Genomic DNA, 21459 nt, shown 5'->3' on the forward strand with positions numbered 1-21459 from the left:
CAGCAATCACGCCAACAGCTAAGGACTTGTTTGGTTTCAAGTACGGTTTATTTTACAAAAAACTTTCGAATTTCATTAGGCACATGGGGCAAGATGGGTACATGTTAGCTGTAAACACATTTTCTGTCTCTCAGACGACTTAAGAAATAAAAGTAAAACAGTTCGTGAGAAGTTATCAGACGATGGACCCAACAGCCAAAAATTTAAGTTTTGTTTAGGCCCTAAATATAATATTTATATGAATCATTCTTATCTTGTCCCGTAGGGGTTCCCCATCTTACCATACTTGGGGGGCAAGATGGAGAGAAGGCACTTTTGGCCATTTTAATTTATTTTTAATTTTATTATCTAACTAGAGAGTTCCTAGTAAGTGTTGATTATGAACCAAAGATAAAAATAAAAATAACAAAAACTTAAAAAAAATAGCATTTTCAGTTTTATTGGACTTGAAACATTAAGTATCCCGTCATGCCCACCTCTCCCCTACATTTCTTGACGTTGACGCAAAACTGACGTAGTTTAACATTCAGGGTGTTGTTTTATAACACTACAAATTGAGATAACTAAGGTCTGTTTTTTTATTCCGTAGACTAATATGACGTTTCATATGTAAGACATGACATTTCTTAGTACCACATGAAATGTCATTTTAGTCTACGGATTACGGAATAAAAAACAGAATATAATCTATTGGAGTCTTAGTAATAGGGTCCCGTTTTTACCCTTTGGGTACGGAACCCTAAAAATGATTTAAAATGTTCATATTTGGATTATTGGTAAAAAAACGTCCTTGACGTTGAAAATCCTGTCTTTTTACACCCGTTTACAATAAGTATGTAATAATAATAATTTTGTTCATTTTGGTAAATAAAAGATATTGTAATTTGAAATTATTGTATCATTTATATATAAGGTACTAACAAATTAGCTACAGAAATTTTACGAGATGGTTGGTACTTTACACTAGAACAATTAACTTTTAATAGAAATTAAGAAAGTTTCTCATAATTTTTGTTTTATTTACCGAACAAAATAAATAAACTATAATTCTATCTAAAAAATAATCATCATGTATTTAACTGCTTGTTTGTCTTAAATGTCATTGTCAACGTGTCATTTGATTTATCAGCGTGAAGTGGCCAGTTAAGTTTTATATTTAAAAGAGGTTTTAGAATCTGTTCAATGAGGTCTCATTTAATTATCTCATTAACAGAGTTTTTTTACAAAGCAAATTTGTTTTCCAATTTTCTCAAAATAATATCATAAAACCTATAATGTTTCATACTTACATATACTTCAGGAGCCGAGTACTATCAACTGTAAAGATATCGGTAGCTAATTTGTTAGCACCTTTATAAGGCAAACAAAGAAGTACAAAGCCGTGAGCAGGTATTAAATTAATGCCCAAATTATATTGTGTATATTAATAAATTTGAAATATATGTTATTAATGGCATAAAAATATACAAATATAAGCATTAGGTAATAAATCATAAGCCTGCAATAATTAAAATGTCTGTAATCTGTACAATTCCAAAATACGGGTTCCACGGATGTTGCTCACATAATCTCGTATGTCAAGGTGTTTCGGCTGAAAGCGCCCTGGCAGACTTATATATTCCTGAAGAGAAGGTTCATATCTACCGACTGGAATTGGTTTCATGCTGGTATCAGATGGGTTAATTTAGGGGTCCCGATGGTCACCTTTGAGAGCGTATGCCAAGCACTTCCGGCAGGAATCATACTGGCAGATTTCGCTTTCCTGTATCTACCAGTAAATTTCTAACTGATGCCATAGCTTTTATTGCAGTATCAGATGGGTTAAATGACCCCCCCTTTTTCGCACCGGAAGTGGCTATTTTTTTTGTACTTTCGGCTATTTCCGCCGTGGCAGACTATCAAATTCGGACTTAGCATCAGTTTTATGGGAAACCATTGTGCATCTCATCGCGGTATCACGTTGGTTCGAAACTTTACTGCCGGCTCTTCTACCATGTTCCCGTGGGGAAACTTGGAGGTGTGATACAATAGTTTATGTACTTATCCTCCCTTTATTATAAAATACCTATACAATTTTGTATCTAGTTCTTATACATTCTCGTGTGACGAGTTTGTCTATGTCCTTGTGGGACATTGTTTAAGGGTTGACTTGAAAATACCCATATGTCGCGTGGCGACATGGTGTTATGTTATCTTTGTCCGTGGGACATTCTGGGAGATGTTGGCTTAAAAATATCCACATGTCGCGTGGCGACATTGTGCCTCGTTCGTGGAACGAGGGTCAGATCTTTTTTAAAATGACTTCAATTACTATGCTCATTGCATAGCAAGAAGCCCTTCGTCCGTGGGACAAGTAAGAGAACCGAATATTCAATAATAAAATGGAATTAAATATATGACCAGAAACACGTCATCCGTGGGATGATAATACACGAAATGTCTTTTAATAGCTAATTAATTTCTTATAATGACATTAGCAGCTGAGATTGACCTAACAAGAAACCCAAATATCTGGATCAAATTTAGCGCATCTTGTCACAGTCATGGACGGGGTCCTGTGTCGTGTACATAAATATCAACTAGCTTATTCTAGTATTGTATGCTAATTAAGTGCTGACTTATTGTTTACAAATAATAACATTATTCTGGAAGCTGCTGGAATAAAATATTTGGATTAAGGTCTGTACCAAACACTTATAATATATGCTGAACCCTTTTGAGGCATGTCATTTTTATTATTCCTTTGCTAATCAAAAATTCTGTAGCCTTATCCAGAAGAGAGGCAGTCAGTAAATAAATAAGTGACTCAGTAGTGCACTTCATAGTCTTCATACCTACTCATATTATACTAATATGCAAAAGAATGCTATCAGCCTTTATAAGGACAAGATCCAGACAGCTGCCTTATTATGAAGATCAAATCTGGGGGTTCATGGCATATACTATTTTCATTAACACTTCTTACAAGCTTCCTATAGCTTAAGCTTGTTTCATAAATTTCATAATATCATATTGTTAGAACGGAATTTTTTTCCTTTTGCAGGCAGTTTGGTAAATTGCCATACATGTTGACTAATACATTCCTTCTAATATCATAAGGAAAAATAACCCTTTAAGGGTTACTCAATTCAATTCAATTATAAATATAAATACTAATTTATTTTAGCCACTCTCACAAGAAATATAAATATCACAACAAATTATGATAATATTTCTTATTCTTATTCTTGATATGTTCCCGGATAGCCCAGTCAGTTGTGCATTAAAATTTTTAGGTTCTCAAAGCCCAATTGCCTTTGATGAAAATAATCGAACATGACATAATTTCCATTTCCTTCAGAAATATGAATTATATATTGAAATAAATCAAGAGTTTATTCCTCCTTCAAATTACAGATAATGAACAGTAAGTTGTATAAAATACAAAACTGTAGGTGAACAAGGGTACTTACAATACCAAAGACTATACATAGAAAATTTTAATCAGTCAGCCATTGGATGGATGTCTAATATCAATAAATTATAAATTCTGAGCAAGTCCAAAGCTCCAAACTCTCATTTATTTAAATTATTTACCAAACTTTGGGCCTTTTATAAAGGCAAGGCAAATTGTGGCAACATTTTTCCTACAATTGCTTGGAACCCTTTCACAAAATGGTAGGGTTCAATTTAGCACGAGCTCAGATTTCGATACATTTGTGATAAGGAAATAGAAATTTAATGGATATGTAAGTAATATTAAATAGGTAGGTAGGTTATATAAGTAGGTAGGTAGGTAGATAATAATGTAGGTTTATAGGTATTATGCAATAGTCATATCACATTTCCCAACATTTAAACATTAGTGTCCCCGTTACCTGGTATTGTTTGGTTTTGAAGGGTCTACTAACTTTAAGCCTAAGACATTAAATAAAACAACATTATTAGTTAGGTATGTACTAGAAAGATTCTTATCCAAAGTGTTCGAATGTTTGATACCTCTTGGTACTGTAAAATTACTTTAAACGGTTGGGGGATGATGATGATGATGATGGACCTGATGAAGACAATTATCGATAATAGAGCTGAGATGGAAAAAAGAATTGGATTCCAAAAAGAAAAATATGCTTTATGCCATAATGAGCAATTCCTATATATTTTTATTTTATTTGTAATGATATAATTAATCAATTATATTTATATAATCAGTAGTGAATTGAAATAATTTCACAAATACAATAAAATTCACAACAGATCATATTGTTGCATTTCATTTATATCGTTTTTTATATACTTTCTGTATGAATATGTTCAGTATAGATCAAACAGAAGTTGGAAAGACCTTTTAGCAGTAAGACTGTCCAAACTGATCTATGAAGTTATTTGTAGCATTTAACAGAGCATTTGAGACAAACTTTCTGTTCATAATAACTCATAATTATGATATGTAATGAGAATAGTCATTTTCTGTTTTTCATTGTATTTCGGATTCTCAAGGCTAATGCTTATGTTGTAATTGATTCATGGTTTTTATTATGGAATTATGCAGGAAACGCCACAGACCGATCCACATACATATGTGGTGGTAATTTCACACATTTTCAATATAATAAGAATTTATATTATCTGAACCAAATTATAGGTTGTTTCGGTTCAAATTGCTTACTTACTAACTCATTTAGAATCTTTTGTCAGATTCAGTAGGTAGTGGTTGAGAAATACTAGAACAAATAATTGAAAGATATGATTCTTTATCTCTAACAGCATCACCTTTTTATATTCCTAGATGTATATTAAATAAAATATATTAAAAGACAATGTGAAACTTGTTTTAGATAGGGAAGCAATTTAGAATATTTTAAGTGTAGGATGTATTATTTATACATATTACCCCTTATAGCATAGTAAGTGACTATTACTTACTTAGCTTAGTTAAGTGGTTACTTAACAACTTTTTAAATAAGGGTGCTTAAATCCCTTCCAACATAAACTATCTAATGTTTAATCACCATGTACATTTATTAGTACTATTGTTGAAAGTTGTTTAAACAACTCCGAGCATGTCCTAATCTCCCAAGATACACCAGGTCTGGGAAAAGAAGAGTGGTATTCAGACTTTAAAATATGGACATGATACAATCTATTACGCTTAATTGCGTGAATGTGAAGCAATGAGTGTCTTCTTAAGGGTGTATGTTACAAATAATAAATCAACTTGAGATTTTGAAAGTAAAATTACAGTCTTAGATATTTCATGTTTCAACAAATAATACAGTTCCTTTTATTTTTATGTTTATTTAAAACAGCAATACTCTTTAAAATCTTTAGAGAAGAAAAATTAATAATAAAGACTGCCACGCCACGTTTTTCCTTTACTGGGTGATGCCCCGAAAATATGACTGTCTAGACTCAATTTATTATTGTTTATGAATAAATAAATGAAATGAAATATGTATTTATTGGAATAAACAAATATAATATAAGAGAGAACTATAGCATCATAATGTCTTAAAACCTTGTCTGATGTGTCTTAGACAAGCAACAAGAATATAAAGGGTAGATAAATAGTAACGAATAAATATCTTTTATCTTTATCTTTGACAGTTCTCATGTCTTCTTTCTTTTATGGAGGCTTTATATTTATATACCGCAATATAGGTACATTATTACATATTTTCTTTACATTTTCTAATTATGATGTCTCACATTGGTCAAGATAAAGATCATAGTATATGGGTAGGTCTCACCAGTGAACATAATGTTTTAAGCATAAAGGGATGCTCCAGATAACTACTCTGTTACTGTCTGCTGCTCTTGTTAGATATGAATTATCTTTACATCAAAACTCAAAACTCTTATCTTTACATGTTCAAAACTTTGAACGCAGTAAATAAATCTCTGATTCTCAGAGTATTTACCCATTAAAGTAGTATAAGTTCAAAACCTAATTTTATTATTGGTAATTCTCATGTAATTGGTCGGAGAATTTTTTAAAATTTCTCTGCTTTTTGCCAGGAAACTCAAAAGCCGATTTTGATATTTTGAGATTTCTCATAGCGACTTGTTTATTTAGCCTTAATTTTAATTTTTTTATGGAATATAGAGAGGTATAGGTTTCCATGATAGATAATATATAGATATACATATTCTTGCCAAAAATACAAGTGCTTGTTTTTGGGTAGATTTTTGAGACATTTATTTTTACAAATTATTTAATTATCTTCTCTAAACATCTACACTGTTAAAATTATCCAGGACTAAATACGAATATAATGATAGGATTAAACGAACTTACCTGAAGTGAAGTTCAATCCTGATTATATGAAGTATTTAGTCCTGGATAAGGGGTATCCCCACCCTCCTCGAGTAACCATGAATCCATGGTTACTTCCCATTTAGTGCATGAATACTCTAAACTATATGAATGTCATCGTGACAGTTGGTAATTTTTTCTTTCATCTCGGCGACTCTAAATTCGCGTCAGATTGGCCAGCGATCGAGACTACTACACTGTTAAAATTATCCAGGACTAAATACTTCATATAATCAGGATTGAACTTCACTTCAGGTAAGTTCGTTTAATCCTATCATTGGCTACAGAAAAATACTTTCTTCGGTTTCGACTATTACGAAATGCCTTGTTATAAAACTTTAATGTGTAATATATCCGCATCCTTATAAATAACTTTTGCAAATATAATTTCGGAAAGCATGGGCAGGGCGATGAAAAATTTAAATCTTTTATTTGTTCATAAATAGACATACCAATTTTGCAGTTTATGTAATTATTTTTAAAAGCTTTTTGAAATACCTGCTCCATTCTCTTAATATTTTCTACAAAGTCGTCAGGTGGAACCACTAACAAAATCTGGTCTGTAGATTCTGCAGTTAAATTGCAAACTTGCTGATTAGCGCTTAAATACGATTTAAGGAGTTCGCAATCCTCGTGACGATCGATGCATTTTTTCAACAAGGCTCCGCATACGCAAAAAAATGCATTTTTTTAGGGAATATCAAATTCTACATAGTCTGAACGCATAATATCACGCAAAACACTATTTGACTGCAATATCTCTGGTTGGTTAATATTGATCACGGGTGGAACGTTATTGATTTGAGTAGCGTCGTTATCCGTATTGTTGTGATCACTCAAGTGAACGAGGAATTCTGTCAAATCTTCCGTACAATTGTCTTCTTTCGGTACCCGGGTAATATTGGCAAAGAAAATTTTACGATATTCAGATATAAATTGTCTGCTGGTTGGTTCTAGAGCATTTCCATTTTTCGATCTAATTTTACCAAAAAAATTCTCAATCACGTCCTGATTAAGACGTCTTGTTAGAATGTATTGATATCCTTCTTGCTCAAGATCTTCATACAGATGCAAAATTGACTGGATTGTGATCTCAAACCCTTGAATAAATTTCACGTTTTGAGTAGCGTCTTTTCCAGTTCGGGGATCTCGTAATTTTAATGTTCGGAAAAAAAACAACATTCTATTGAAAAATCAATCTGTTCTTTACGCCCACAAAACGCTCTTTTGTACTTATAGCTGTCACGAAGACTCGATGAATTCAATGCGTCAAATAAATCGTTCATCAACATTATTAATTCGACTGTGTGCCTTGCTGATTCATCTATCACTTTAAAATCTATGTATGTTGACAAACCAGCTGCTACAGATCTGCTTAAAAGTTGCGTCGCGTAACGAACTTTCATTTTTTCAAAGTTCGTAGGGTACATATGGCTGTTAGTCAATTTATGAGCTTGTCTAAAGGTTTTTTTCTTATCATGCTCATAGAATTTTTTTATGTGACAAAATTTTGCAACAACGCCATTATGGAAATGAAAGTCATACGCCATCAAGTTGGTACGAACCAACTTTCAAATGTGGTGCGTCAAAAATATAATAAATTTTATGGCCATTAACAGTGAAATAAGTTTTGTTCACGCAAATCCCTCTTTCTTTACCAGCTTTTAACAAATCTGGTCCCATATCTGAAACGCACACTCTAATTTTTAATCCGATCTCAAAGAGTTTAATTATAAGTTGATCAATCCATTTAGATATATTAGCATCGCTTGAACATTCCGATAATAAGGCGTAGCCAATTGGCTGGCTCCATTTCACAAAAATACCTCTCATGATTACCACTAAGGCATATTTTGCTGGTGTCGGCGATTGAACGTCATCTACTTCGTGGAAGCCTATTATTTTATCGTTTTTTATATCATAAAACACGTTCGTTTTTAAACTCATAGCGTCCATCACTAAAGTACAATGCTTTTCTCTCTCCGACATATTGTTAACTTTTAATTTCAGTGCTGTCATTAATTCTTCGTTTATTTGAGTACTCATTGGAATGTATAACTTATTCAACGTACTTCTACTTGGCAGACAAATATTTTTTTCTAATAAACGGTAAACTTGTGGGCTGACGTAGTACAAGTTTAAGCAAAACATTTTGTATCTGTTCCCTTTGTTAGCACATTTTAAGTATGTTTGAGCTTTAACAAGTTCGGCTAAGTCCTTAGATAAAAAAACGATCACATAATTTTAAAAACATATTTTGTGAAGAATTTGCTGATTCATTTGCTCGTAAACGCTTTTTACAATCTAATCGCTCCCATTTTAATTTTCTCTTGCGTGGGGTACTTGCAGAAAGACCAGCAGTAGTTTGAGTTAGGTTATCCGTGGTTTTAATGTCCGTTTGACATGATGAAGTTGCCACTTCATCATGCCTATGACTAGTTGTTTCCGTTTGACTAGAATTATTATTATATGAAGTTGTTAATGTTATTTCCACTTGTGTATGTTTATCTTTTTTTTTTAGATTAGTCAAATTCAAACTCGGCAAACAATTTTTTTTTAGTAACTTTCTAGCACTGTTTTTGATTATGTCTTCTGGATGGAAATGGGCTTCACAAACAACATGCTTGGGTTGAGATTTATTTATCAAATCGTCGCGGTCAATTAAGCGCAGCCACTGAAGGCGTCTGAAATGCAAATAATAATAATAATAAATTCTTTATTTCGAAGCACTGAGACTCCATAGATGTTAGTTATAAATGTACTTAAAAGCTACGTTAGTTTACCTACAAATATTTACATACAAATTTACACATTCTTAAATGGGGGGGCTGAGTGCTACATGTTTGATTTGTCCAATCCAGTAAATAAGGATTGGACAGTCATATTTAACAGCAATCACATTCAGAATGCTGTTAGTACTATGCCTGACTCGACCCAGCAGGGACACGATTCTCTTTCGCATGATTGCTGCGAATCCGTCCGTCCGCGCCTCACAAAACATGCCGGACGCACTGCACCTGCTGGGTAAGCCCAACAACATTCTGAATGCATTGTTGTACTGCACTCTGAGGCACATTTAATATACAAAAACATCGTAAAACAACCTAAAAAAAACTAACGCCCGTCTCTCAGACTATAATCAATTTTTGTTCTGTTGTTACGAAAGGTAACGATTCGAACTTTGCTCTATTTATCTGATTCACAATTCGTCAATTATTTTAAACTAGCTTTTGCCCGCGATTTCGTCCGCGTGGAACTCATTTATATCGTACATGCATACAAACTACCACCCCCCTTTTCACACCCGCAAAGGATGATTCCTGGGATAAAAACTATCCTATGTCCTTCCCCGGGTCTCAAACTATCTCTATACCAAATTTCATCTAAATCGGTTCAGCGGTTATTGATTCCCCATACAAATTTCCACCCCCCTTTTCACCCCCTTGAGGGGTGAGTTCTGGGATAAAAAGTATCCTATGTCCTTCCCCAGCACTCAAACTATCTGTATACCAAATTTCAACTAAATTGGTTCAGCGGTTTAAGCGTGAAGAGGTAACACACAGACAGACAGACAGACTTTCGCATTTATAATACTAGCTTTTGCCCGCGACTTCGTCTGCGTGGACTTAGTAACAGCAGCTAAAGTAAGTATAGCGCCTGGAAAAATCTCATAGCAATCTAAATTTGAGCATATTATGCACACAATTAGCAGGCACTTCGTTAATTATCTCAATTCCACCCCGCTTTTTACTTTCTTAAGGGATGATTTTCGGGATAAAAACTATCCTATGTCCTTCTCAGGGACTCAACCTATCTCTATGCCAAATTTCATCTAAATCGGTTCAGCGGTTTAAGCGTGAAGAGGGAACACACAGACAGACAGACTTTCGCATTTATAATACTAGCTTTTGCCCGCGACTTCGTCTGCGTGGACTTAGTAACCCCAGCTAGAGTAAGAATAGCGCCTGGAGAAAATCTTATAGCAATTATTCAATTTGAGCATATTATGCACACAAATTAGCAGACACTTCATTAATTATCTCAATTCCACCCCGCTTTTTACTTTCTTAAGGGATGATTTTCGGGATAAAAACTATCCTATGTCCTTCTCAGGGACTCAACCTATCTCTATGCCAAATTTCATCTAAATCGATTCAGCGGTTTAAGCGTGAAGAGGGAACACACAGACAGACAGACAGACAGCCTTTCGCATTTATAATATTAGTATGGATTACTATTTTATAACTGTAAGTAGGTACTTAGTTACTATATCTACCTACAATACTGATAAATCGGCACGACTAAACGAAGCAATAGCAGAAACAAACCAATAGCGGCATATCAATTAACAGATCAAAAGTACCTAATACATTCTAGTGGGACAGTAGGCCTGCCTACTTCGTCTGTCTGACAACAAAAAAATAAGTAGGTATCTCATCATGAAGTAAAAATTAAATGCTAGACTAAGTGACCTTTCCTGTTCAGTAGGTAATCTGAACAGAGACAACTCTGGAATCGATGAATTATTTAGACACCCAAACACACAGCAATAAGTTCTTCTGCGATAATCACACATTTTTCATTTATTTAGCGGTGCCAAAAAGCCGTGACGCGCGAACATTGTGCGACTTTAGTGACTGACTGGCGCAAGTGGCGCACGGCGCACGGCGCACGGCGCACGGCGCACGGCGCACGGCGCACGGCGCACGGCGCGCGGCGCACGGCGCACTGAGAAACGGGTCGAGATTTTGTTAGTGTGCGTACGGTGATGCATAGAGACTATGGCGCACACATACACTTTGCCATGTTTGTACTAATCCCCGGATGCTCCCTGGTCAGTGGTCATATTCATATGTAACATATTCTATTAAATCTGACACGAGTGTATCGTCGATAGAGGTGAAGATGACCTGCTCGTGTTTCATCTGCGAATACAGCTCCTTCAGAGCTTATCTGATATGCCAGTGTCAAGGCAGAATGGGTTTTTCTGTTCTACCCATTATATAAGAATCTTCTGGCTGCAGGCCGTCTAAAGAGGTTCCCGGCAACACGCAAAAATCACTTTCTAAATCCATTGCCTCTGATGACGATTTCTTCAACGACAAGCTTTTGTATTTGTACTCAAACTTTGTTTATCTTATTTACAATTATTTTCACTAACGTTTTACTAAAGGTTTATTATATAGTCCAAATTATAAGTGAAATTAATGTAAACCGCTAATAAATACACTACTAATAAATATACTAGACAATCTATCTAAACTGTGAAATCGTGCTAAGTGAACTATGATTTAGACGTACCAGCATCAGGTGCCTGTCTAAAACGAAATAATAATAATAAAACCCTAACCTAAGACCCAAAATAAATAAAGAAGATAATAATAATAATAAATATTTAAAAATGATTTAAAATTTCCAACTCGCGGTTGACTCACTTTATTTGACAGTTCAAAGGAGTATTTTTCGAAGTATTTTCCAAAGAAGTAGAAAAAGTCTTAAAATAGGAACGTTTCAGACACGACTAAAAAAGTCGCGCAGATGTTAGTTTAAGCCTCTTTAAACTTCATTGCCTTCGTTATGTCAAAAACAAAACGTCAAGTAAAATATAAAAATGGCGATCGGTGTTGATACTTCAAAATGGAAACCTAGAAAAATAACAGGAACACCTGCTGCAAAGTTTAGAAATCGTCTTGCTGCCGGCATTTTAGGCTTCGGTATACTATGGGGTGCATTTTTCCAGTGAGTTTCAGCAGATAAATCGCTAGATTTGAGGTGCAACAGTGATATTTAGGTTATGTTGCATATTGTGATTGTATTTGGTGCTTACAGATATTCTAGTTTTACTGAGCCTATGAAAAAAGCCGCAGACGTACTTTATGAGGATCCCATTGAAGAGCAGGAAAGGAAAATATTGATAGCTACTGGCCTGCCATTAAGATCAGGACGAACTATACGGCGGCTGATGGAAGAGGAGCAAAGAGTGGACTTGCCCCATAAATAACGTAAAATGAATGTAGATACTTTAAATAGGTATGTAACATATATATAGATTATATATATGTTAATAAATATTAGTTGATTTGTTTCTAAAATTTGTTTTATTTGTTGCCAGCAAGTACAAAGTTGTAAGCAAATACTTTGTGGGTAAGACTGTTATGGATGAAAGTCTCTCTGATTTTAAGGAGAAGAAAAGTTTTAAAATAAAGAATAATAAAGCACCTGCCAAGCCTAAAGCAAAAAAGGTAAAACGAGTCAAAGGCCAGAAGGATATACGGACTGTGTTGAAAGCCAAAAAGAATGAGCTAATAGCTTACTCTGAAGATTTTTACTCAGTATGCAAGAAATCTGGCATTGACGTTGATTCTGAACAGCTTCAGCTAGCTATAGCTCTGTCCAAATCGCTACAAACAAAAGATTCTGTTGATAGTTCCAGTTCAAGCTCAAAATATTTGACAACTCAACAAAGGACAGGACTCATACGCACAACTCTAAAAGAGTATGGATTTAAAGTTCCTGAAAAGCCAACTACAAGTAGGAAAACCAAGAAACGAAGAAAACCATACAAGTTGCTTTTGACAAGCGAGGAAGAAAAACAACAAATAATATCCGATAGGTACTCGCAGCTACTTTTTGAGTTAAATAACTTGAAAAGTACAACTAGTGATAAAAATTTAGTTTTACCTAATTTATTTATATACAACATGTCTACTAATATAGAATATGAAAATATTAAGGATGACTCTATATTTTATGTTGAGAATATTGTTGAAGAATCACCAAATAGTATGGGATGCTTGTTAAAAAATTGGTCTGATATACCCGGCCGGCCATCAAGCCCAGATGTGAACAAATCTGAACTATTGTTTTCGGAAGTAGAATGCTCTCAGGAAGAGTTAGACATTGTTCTTAGTGGACATTTAAAATATAGCAAAGATATTCTTCGAAAGAAGAACATGTTGAAAGACAAAAGAAAGAGTATTGATATTTACAAAGTTAAAAGAAATATTAGTAAAACAGTAATAGAGCTTAGTCCAGGATTTGTAGAAGATAATACAGGCAATCAACCCCCAATGTTTATATCAGGAAGTAGTAGCAAAGAAATTAATGACACTGACGAGAATGAATCTTCAATAAAAGTAGGAAATGGAGAAGAGAAAAATTTACTAGTGGTAACACAGCCAAGCCGAAGCTTATCCCCTGATTTATTTGATGATGAAGATGATGCAATAGTTGAAATACCTAATGAAACAGTGACAGATTCTGAAACTGCAAATAACTTTACAAAACAAGCCAGTGAAGTCATGGACTTGACTGAATGTATTAATGCCCAAAAAAATATGTGTAACAGTAGCAATATGAAAACACATTCTCAGATATCACAACAAATAGATGTGACTAAAAGAAAATCTAATGATTTCATGGAGATGACAGAATGTGTAGGAAGTTCTTCCCAACATTTAATGCATAAGATTGATGAAGAAATAGATTTAACAGGACCTTGTGAAAACATTGTTACAACATTAAGGAGTAATACATGTGTTGAAAATCCAGTAGTTGTAGAATGTGATAGTGATTCTTCTATACTCATAGCAAAGGAGGATGAAGAGCATATAGATTTAACTGCAGAATGTGAAACAGATAACAATAGAAATACATCATATACAGAAAATGTACATATAACAAACTCAAATGTTTTTTTAGAAGGCCAGACTGATGAACATATTGATTTAACGGAAAATTGTGTTGTTGATGTGGAAAACAATAATAATAGTGTAAATGCTGATAATATTGAACATATGGATTTAACCCAGTCTTCAAACACAAGTGGTGATTCATTGCCCTTTGTTCAAGTTGGTGGTACACAAGTAGTACCAGAAAAATCTCTGGATGATACAATAATATTAAACGAAAATGATTATCTAGAAACAAAATCACCAGAAGGTAACAAGAAATTACATGTTTGTGATGTTGAACAGCCAAATCAAGATCCAAACACTACCAGCCCAGATCATGCCATTGAAATCATATCTCCAAAACACATACCATTAGAAACTGATGAGGCTCAAATAATAAACCTTGATGAAAGTGAAGTACCTGAAGCAAATGATGATAATGTAGATTTAACACAAACATCTGACTCAAATGAGGCTAACAATATTGGTCAAAACAATAGTCATCATATAAACAACAGTAGTCTCGGAAAAAAAGATAACATATCAGTAGACTATGATGAAGCTTTGGAAAACATGAACTCTTTTCCATATTATGACAATGAAAATTATAATAATGATACATTAGTGACAGAAGATCATTTAGAAAAGAATAATGCTAATGAAGTGCTTTTAAAAAGTAAAGTACCAGAACCCAGTAATAATTTAAATTCTACGTGTAATAACATAGATAACTATTTTGATTTTGGTGGCATTTCAGTAATAGATAACCTACCTAGTTTCAATGATAAATCAAGACATACAAATAGCTTACCAAATGGTAGCATGCGAGACAGTTTACCCATGGTAGATGTAAAGGGTACTGGGAAACCCAAATTTCCATTAAAACATGTTATTGATCCCAATTCTGATCCTATAAGTCATAAAAGCTTGAATGAAAAACCTATTGAAGCTGGAACACAAACTCCTAAAACTGAAGTTGACAGGCATGTTAATGTAGAAACACCTGAGCAATCGGAATATATAGTAAAGACTGATAATGTTACTCCATTGTTGGATTATGCTTCTATGTCTACACCGGAGAGGAATAGAGAATTGGACAAATATGGCCTGAAGCCATTTAAACGGAAAAGAGGTAACTTTATTTACAATACAAATAGGAACACTTCACACATTCACTTTATACAATTTTTTATATTCAGTATAAATATCTATGATCTTTTTTCAGCTATACAACTTTTAATGCATTTGTACAACCAAACCCACCCATATGTTGAATCGGCCGAGGAATTGCCATCACCATCAAAAAAACGAAGAACAGATAACTTAAGCGAGCCTTCAGCTTCTAAATCTTCCAGTAGTACATCTATATCACCACGAAAAACTACAAAATCACCAAGAAAATGTCCTAAATCACCAAATAAAGCTACTAAATCGCCAAGAAAAGCTTCAAGATCACCAAGAACAAGTGAAGAGGGAAATTTGAATGATTCAGATAAAGAGAATGACTTGTTTATGGTGACAAGAGAAGTGCCTGTCATTAGAATTGTAGAGTGTGATGCGGATGACTGGGTCTTCCAGAAACGAGAGAAGGCTAAGGTGAGTGAGAGGAAATATCTAGTATGTGAGAATTGAAAATATTCAAATCCCATATTCTTGACACATAGGGGTTTTATACATTTGATCTTTATGTTATCGTGATAAAGCCTATAAGAAACATTTATTGTAGCAGTTTCATTAGGGTTGAGCCTCTGCCTCCCAAACTCAAAATGCTTCAAGTGTCAAATAGCTTGTTCCATAGCCGCCAGTTGGCCGCCTTTGCCATGCACATAGTAATATTGTATTTATTATTTCAAGCTCCACACCTGCCGGGTGCCTTTACACATAGCATTCCACAACTACGTGTCGTGTCGCCTGCGATTGCACGAAGCCATCCTCCGCTATGAGCCCGTCAATATTGACGTCATACACAAGGAACTGGCTGCCAGTGGGCACCGGTATGACCCCAAGGTAGGACTTGCCTGTTCCACACCTGTGTTGTTCAGTGTTGCATAAAGCCATCCTCCGCTGTGAGCCGTCAATATTGACGTCATACACAAAGAGGTCGCCAGTGGCCACCGGTATGACCCCAAGGTAGAACTTGCCTGTTCCACACCTGTGTTGTTCAGTGTTGCATAAAGCCATCCTCCGCTGTGAGCCGTCAATATTGACGTCATACACAAAGAGGTCGCCAGTGGCCACCGGTATGACCCCAAGGTAGAACTTGCCTGTTCCACACCTGTATTGTTCAGTGTTGCATAAAGCCATCCTCCGCTGTGAGCCGTCAATATTGACGTCATACACAAAGAGGTCGCCAGTGGCCACCGGTATGACCCCAAGGTAGGACTTGCTTGTTCTACAAAATACAATAGTTCGGTATCCAATCAACCGAACGATCCAGAGGGCCTACCGCGAACACCGAAGTTCGCGAATTGCGGGCATGTTTCTCTTTTATTTATATTTTAATACAAATATTATTTCAGGATCTTCTAAAATTCCTGGACAAGAGATGCATTACAGTGAAAACTGCTGATAATACCAAAAACAATAAGAGGTACTAGTGATTCCAATAATTTATAGACAATCGTGTGTTTTGAACTTTGCTGAAAGGTAATAAGGTTTATTATTTAACTACGTAATATTAGTTTTGTATATAGATGTAGATTTAGATATTGCGTGTTTTTTTAGGAGAATTATGTACTCTACTTTTACCAAAATAACCAAAACTATATTTTTATGTGCAGAGCAGTCGCCATCAGATTTACCTATGGGAGCGGCCAAGGTATCCACAATATCTGAACACGCACTCTAACGCCTTGACAATAGAGGCGTGCTCAGATATTTGTGAGCAGCTTGGCCGGTCTGATATATCTGATGGCGACTGTACAGCTGGACATAGTGGACATTGAAGAATGGACAATTATGTGTCCTGTCATTATGACAATTAATACTAAGAGGCGTAAAAGTAATGCAAAATAATGTATCTGCAGTTTTGAGAGCTGCCCGCGCAGCATGGTTCCCCTATCACTAAGTCCGTCACTTTCGCACTCACATACTTGTTAGAACGTGACAGGCATGGTGATAAGCGTACCGTGCTACGACGCCTGAAGTAGACGGCCCTGTAGTTTTTGTAACGTTACTACTATGGAAGGTAGAGGTAGTTACTACTTAGAACCCGGCTTTTAACCTTTTCGACGCCGTTCAAACACTAAAGCTGTCATTATTATTCACCACGACGGGACTTAATCGCGTAAAATAAGTTTTAAAGTTACCTCCGACGTTTCGAGGACGGCGTTGTCCCCGTGGTCTCGGAGAAGACTGGCTAAAGTTGACATCAACATCTTCTAGGCGCGCGAGTTTTTCTAACTACCCGCACTTGGTCTTGTTTATTAACTTGAACGTTTTGCGCACTAGGGATGTCACCGGGTTGACACACAAAACACAATATTCGATTTTTCAACTTTCGATATTTGTTTTCGCTTACACTTACTAATGACTGGGTTCCATGTGGATGAGATCTTAAAACCTTCGTCTCGATTGAAATTTCTGTTTTTTATTTCAATGGCTTCACGGATTTTTCTACTATAAAACCCACGATCTGTAGAAAGTATTCTAGGGTTGTGAAGCTCAATCCAGTGGTTTGGCCCTGACTCTAGTAAATGCTCAGCAACGGCAGAATTGTTCACCTGGCGGTTCTTGACAGCTGCGATATGCTCCTTAACTCGCTCCGCAATGGTACGTTTCGTTTCCCCGATGTAGGAACTACCACAACTGCAATCGATCTTATAAACGCCAGGTGACTGGAACGGGATAACGTTCTTCGGTGACCTCAGGTTTCATTACTAAAGCTGTCATTCAGACCAGGGACCGGCCCGCTATCCCTTATCGGGGTTTTATAAGGGTATTGCATAAGGCTTAACTCACCATACCCTTTGCCAGACAAAACCCTTTGTTTTGCTTTTAAAAACCCTTATATAAAGCTACCACATTTGAGTAATCGGTAGCCCAAATACCCTTACAAAACCCTTATCATCCGCTCACCAACACCTTGCATATTGCTTATAAGGGTTAGCCTTATAAAGGGCTTCCCTTTTAGCATATAAGCGTGCTAATTTAAGTCGTCTACCTTGTTCATAAAGCACACATTACTTCGAATCCGAGCGATCGTCGGCGGCGTTCTTTGACTAGGCACGTATTTTCTTTCCTTTTCATACACTACCGTAGATATATACTAATCCTGTCTCTTTCACGCAAAGGGAAACCTTTATAAAAAGCGCTTAAAGATAAGGGTAACCCTTATTAAGAGCTAGCCTTATTTTTGGTTAGCTTTTCGGTAAGGGTTAGTCAAAGGTAAGGGTATGAATGGGCTTGCAGTTCAAAAGGGAAAGTCTTTCAATGTGTTAGCCGTGTTTAAGTGTCGCCCATTGAAAGGGTTTTATCGCGGAAAGGGTTGTCCGGTCCCTGATACAGACGCCACGTCACGTCACCGAAGTGTCAAAACTGAAATTGAACTTTATGCACATGCACGTAGGTCTATGTTGCTCTGTGGTCTAAGTCGGTTTAATCCGTCGTTGGCGTCGAAAAGGTTAAGTTATCACAACTGGCTATAAAGTTATGCACTAGGTACTTTACGCGCCTTAGTATTCGTCTTAATGTTTCTATGGCCTGTGTTCCGTGTTTCTTATGCTTTGATATGCAATAAACACCATTATTTTAATTCAGATTTTTATTAAATAACTGATACACCTATGATTTCATTTTAATTCATGTATTTACAAAAGTTTATTTAGGGTTGGCCGGTCGAAGTATTTTACAGATGGCGCCAGCATAGAATTGTCTCAAATTATAGTTTTTTTTTTATGGCCTGGATGCCAGCTCTAAGCCAAATCTCATAGAACCTAGAGAAAGGGGCAAGTTATGATGGCGCCATCTATGCAAACATTTGACAGTTGCCAACGCCATTGCAAAATTGATAACGGGAATTACTACTAAGTCACAGTAACGCGTAAAATGCAAATATACTTCGTTTTCAAGCAAAAGGTACCACATTGTCGCTTGCCATAAGGACGCTATGACAGGTTATTCGTATAAATATACAAGCAAATTTCGTCCTTATGGTAAGCGACAATGTGGTACCTTTTGTTTAATTAAAATTGACCTTAACCTTTTCGACGCCATGTCAAACACAAAAGCTGTCAGTCGGACGCCACGTCACCGAAGTGTCAAAACTGAAGTTGAACCCTATGCATATGCACGTTGGTCTATGTTGCTCTGTGGTCAGTGACGGATTAATCAGTCGTTGGCGTTGGACCTACTGTGCGGATATATCCGTCATTGGCGTCGAAAGGGTTAAGTCAGTGGGAACCCCACTCAGAATACTAATAAAATAATGTCAAATAAAAATAACTTACAAAGTTGTAAGATAACAAAGAGATAAGGTCTGCATATGAGATCAGTTTACTTTAGGATTGCAATCTAATACAAAGCTAATAATAGGGAGTATTACTGCAATGTTTTGCCACCAGAGTGCAGCTCTAGCACACATCCTAAACCTTAGAGTAACTTGTACATACTACGACTTAAACAGTCTTTTGACAAGTTTTCACAGATAATTTGTGACGTTTTCAACCAAAAGGTACCACATTGTCGCTTGTCGATAAGGTTGATTTCTAATTGAAGCTATATGGAAATAGCGCCTTACTGACAAGCGACAATAAGTACCCTTTTGGTTGAAAATGGCATATTTGTTGCAAATAAATATGATATGGACGCATTAAGGCGGTTTGTTTACAGGTACCACGAAACGCAAAAATTTAAATTTCGTTATCTGTTTCTCTATCGTTCGAATATGTAGGAGTGATAGAGAGGCAGATAACGAAATTTCGATTTTCGCAGTAGACCCTCTGAATGTGCTGCTGGCTCCCCCTACGCAGAGTTTTACGTAATATTCCCTAACAACATTTGACACATCTTAAGATTACAGGAAGAAAACTAATATGACGACATGACAGGTTTGTTTCAATTAGAGTTTTGAATGATTCACGGTTAGTTTCACTAGACTTATATTGACCGGGATTGTTTGTGTAAAAAACCAGTGATATCCGAATCAAACACGCGTAGTGACACCGTGAGTGTAGTGTGTTTGGACAGACCAACGAGTGTGAACGCGACCGGACCAACAAGTGTGAATGCGACCGTTGGTAACGTTGAAAGTGAACGCAGCCGACGCGCAAGAATGAGACAGAGCGCTGTCTACACAACTTTGACACCCACCCGCTATCTTCAGTCACCCGTGAACATGATGCATGTAACTGCGTCGAAATATCGGGAGCTCACAAATAATACAAAAGGTAATCACGGTCTATATCCCGGTCAATATAAGTCTAGGTTTGTTTCAGTCAAATGACTTGCCTTAAAAAGTATGAATGTTTGTTTTGGCTAAGGTGCGTACTGCGTACAGATTTGGCAAACAAGGTCCGTCTAATGCCGAGTCCACATATTGGGCCAACTTGGGCCAATCTGAGGGACGCAGCTATGCAGTGGAATGAGATAGCAATATATTTAATTTTAATTTCATTTCATTTTAATATTTTTTTTATGTACCTATTTATTGTTATTTTAATTGTGCTCGTGATTTTAATGTAATATGGATATTGTTACTGCAATAAAGAAAGAATACGATATCACTTGCTCCCACACACATAGCTTCGTCCCTCAGATTGGCCCAAGTTGACCCAATATGTGGACTCGGCATAAGGTTGGTATACCAGTCCAATTTCTTGGTCCAATGTGCATTGCATCTCACTCTCTCACTAAGCAAAATGTGAGACGCAAATACACATTGGACAGATGGAATACCATCCTAAGCTATTACTCACTCCGACGTTCGTCGGGCCTAGCCGAGTTTTTTGCTGGAGTCTTCTCGGCTAGGCTAGGTTATAGCGAACCAGCGACAAAACTCCCAATAGCTCGATTCCCTTTACACCCTCAGATCAGGTTGAGACCGATCAACTGATCTGCGCTGGAGCGAAAACTCTTTAGGAGTATTCCAGCGTAGCAAAACCGTCTCGTGTGATGCAGAAGGGTCCTGGATTTTCCCCAGGCTACCATCCCCCCACACAGTCCTACCGCTCTAATTGCCCTAGGTGCAATAGAGCCCAAGTCAGGTTAAAAAAAATAATCCTAAGCTAATTTTTAAGATTTAAGATTTACTATGTACATGACTTTACAACGAAATAAATGAAATGAAATGAAATCTGGCACAGACTTGAACAGAACAAAGTGAGGAATTGTCACTATACCTAAATGTCATATTATCATACAAAATTTGACAATAATTATGACATTTAAGATGCGAATGGCGCGCAAACATGGCTCCCTCCGCAGTACATCGCTTGGGTGCGTTGAGGTAAGATTGAACGGGTTTTTCATGAGGGCTAAGACAAAAAATCCCAACGC

The 21459-nt window shown here is 36.1% G+C and overlaps 2 protein-coding genes across 2 annotated transcripts; both read left to right on the forward strand.

The window, feature by feature from the left end:
• The first annotated feature begins 11877 nt into the window (after positions 1-11877).
• LOC134755138 (uncharacterized) lies at positions 11878-12293 on the forward strand. Its single transcript, XM_063691619.1, has 2 exons — positions 11878-12031; positions 12122-12293. The coding sequence occupies exons 1-2, from the start codon at positions 11904-11906 to the stop codon at positions 12291-12293; spliced, it is 300 nt and encodes a 99-aa protein (XP_063547689.1). The 5' UTR covers positions 11878-11903.
• Positions 12182-16621, forward strand: LOC134754774 (structure-specific endonuclease subunit SLX4). Its single transcript, XM_063691136.1, has 5 exons — positions 12182-12322; positions 12405-15097; positions 15191-15561; positions 15820-15972; positions 16485-16621. Exons 1-5 carry the CDS (start codon positions 12300-12302, stop codon positions 16560-16562), a joined length of 3318 nt encoding a protein of 1105 aa, XP_063547206.1. The 5' UTR covers positions 12182-12299; the 3' UTR covers positions 16563-16621.
• Positions 16622-21459: the final 4838 nt, after the last annotated feature.

The sequence above is a fragment of the Cydia strobilella genome, chromosome 2 (genome assembly GCF_947568885.1).
Source record: "Cydia strobilella chromosome 2, ilCydStro3.1, whole genome shotgun sequence".
Taxonomy (NCBI): Eukaryota; Metazoa; Arthropoda; class Insecta; order Lepidoptera; family Tortricidae; genus Cydia; species Cydia strobilella.

What these genes read in the sequence shown, in the direction of transcription:
- LOC134755138 (XM_063691619.1), top strand. Translation starts at nt 11,904, where the DNA reads ATGGCGATCGGTGTTGATACTTCAAAATGGAAACCTAGAAAAATAACA. An exon ending in CTATGGGGTGCATTTTTCCA is followed by an intron (nt 12,032 to 12,121) that starts GTGAGTTTCAGC and finishes TGGTGCTTACAG; the next exon opens with ATATTCTAGTTTTACTGAGC.
- LOC134754774 (XM_063691136.1), top strand. Translation starts at nt 12,300, where the DNA reads ATGAATGTAGATACTTTAAATAG. An exon ending in AGAAACGAGAGAAGGCTAAG is followed by an intron (nt 15,562 to 15,819) that starts GTGAGTGAGAGG and finishes TATTATTTCAAG; the next exon opens with CTCCACACCTGCCGGGTGCC. An exon ending in GGCACCGGTATGACCCCAAG is followed by an intron (nt 15,973 to 16,484) that starts GTAGGACTTGCC and finishes ATATTATTTCAG; the next exon opens with GATCTTCTAAAATTCCTGGA.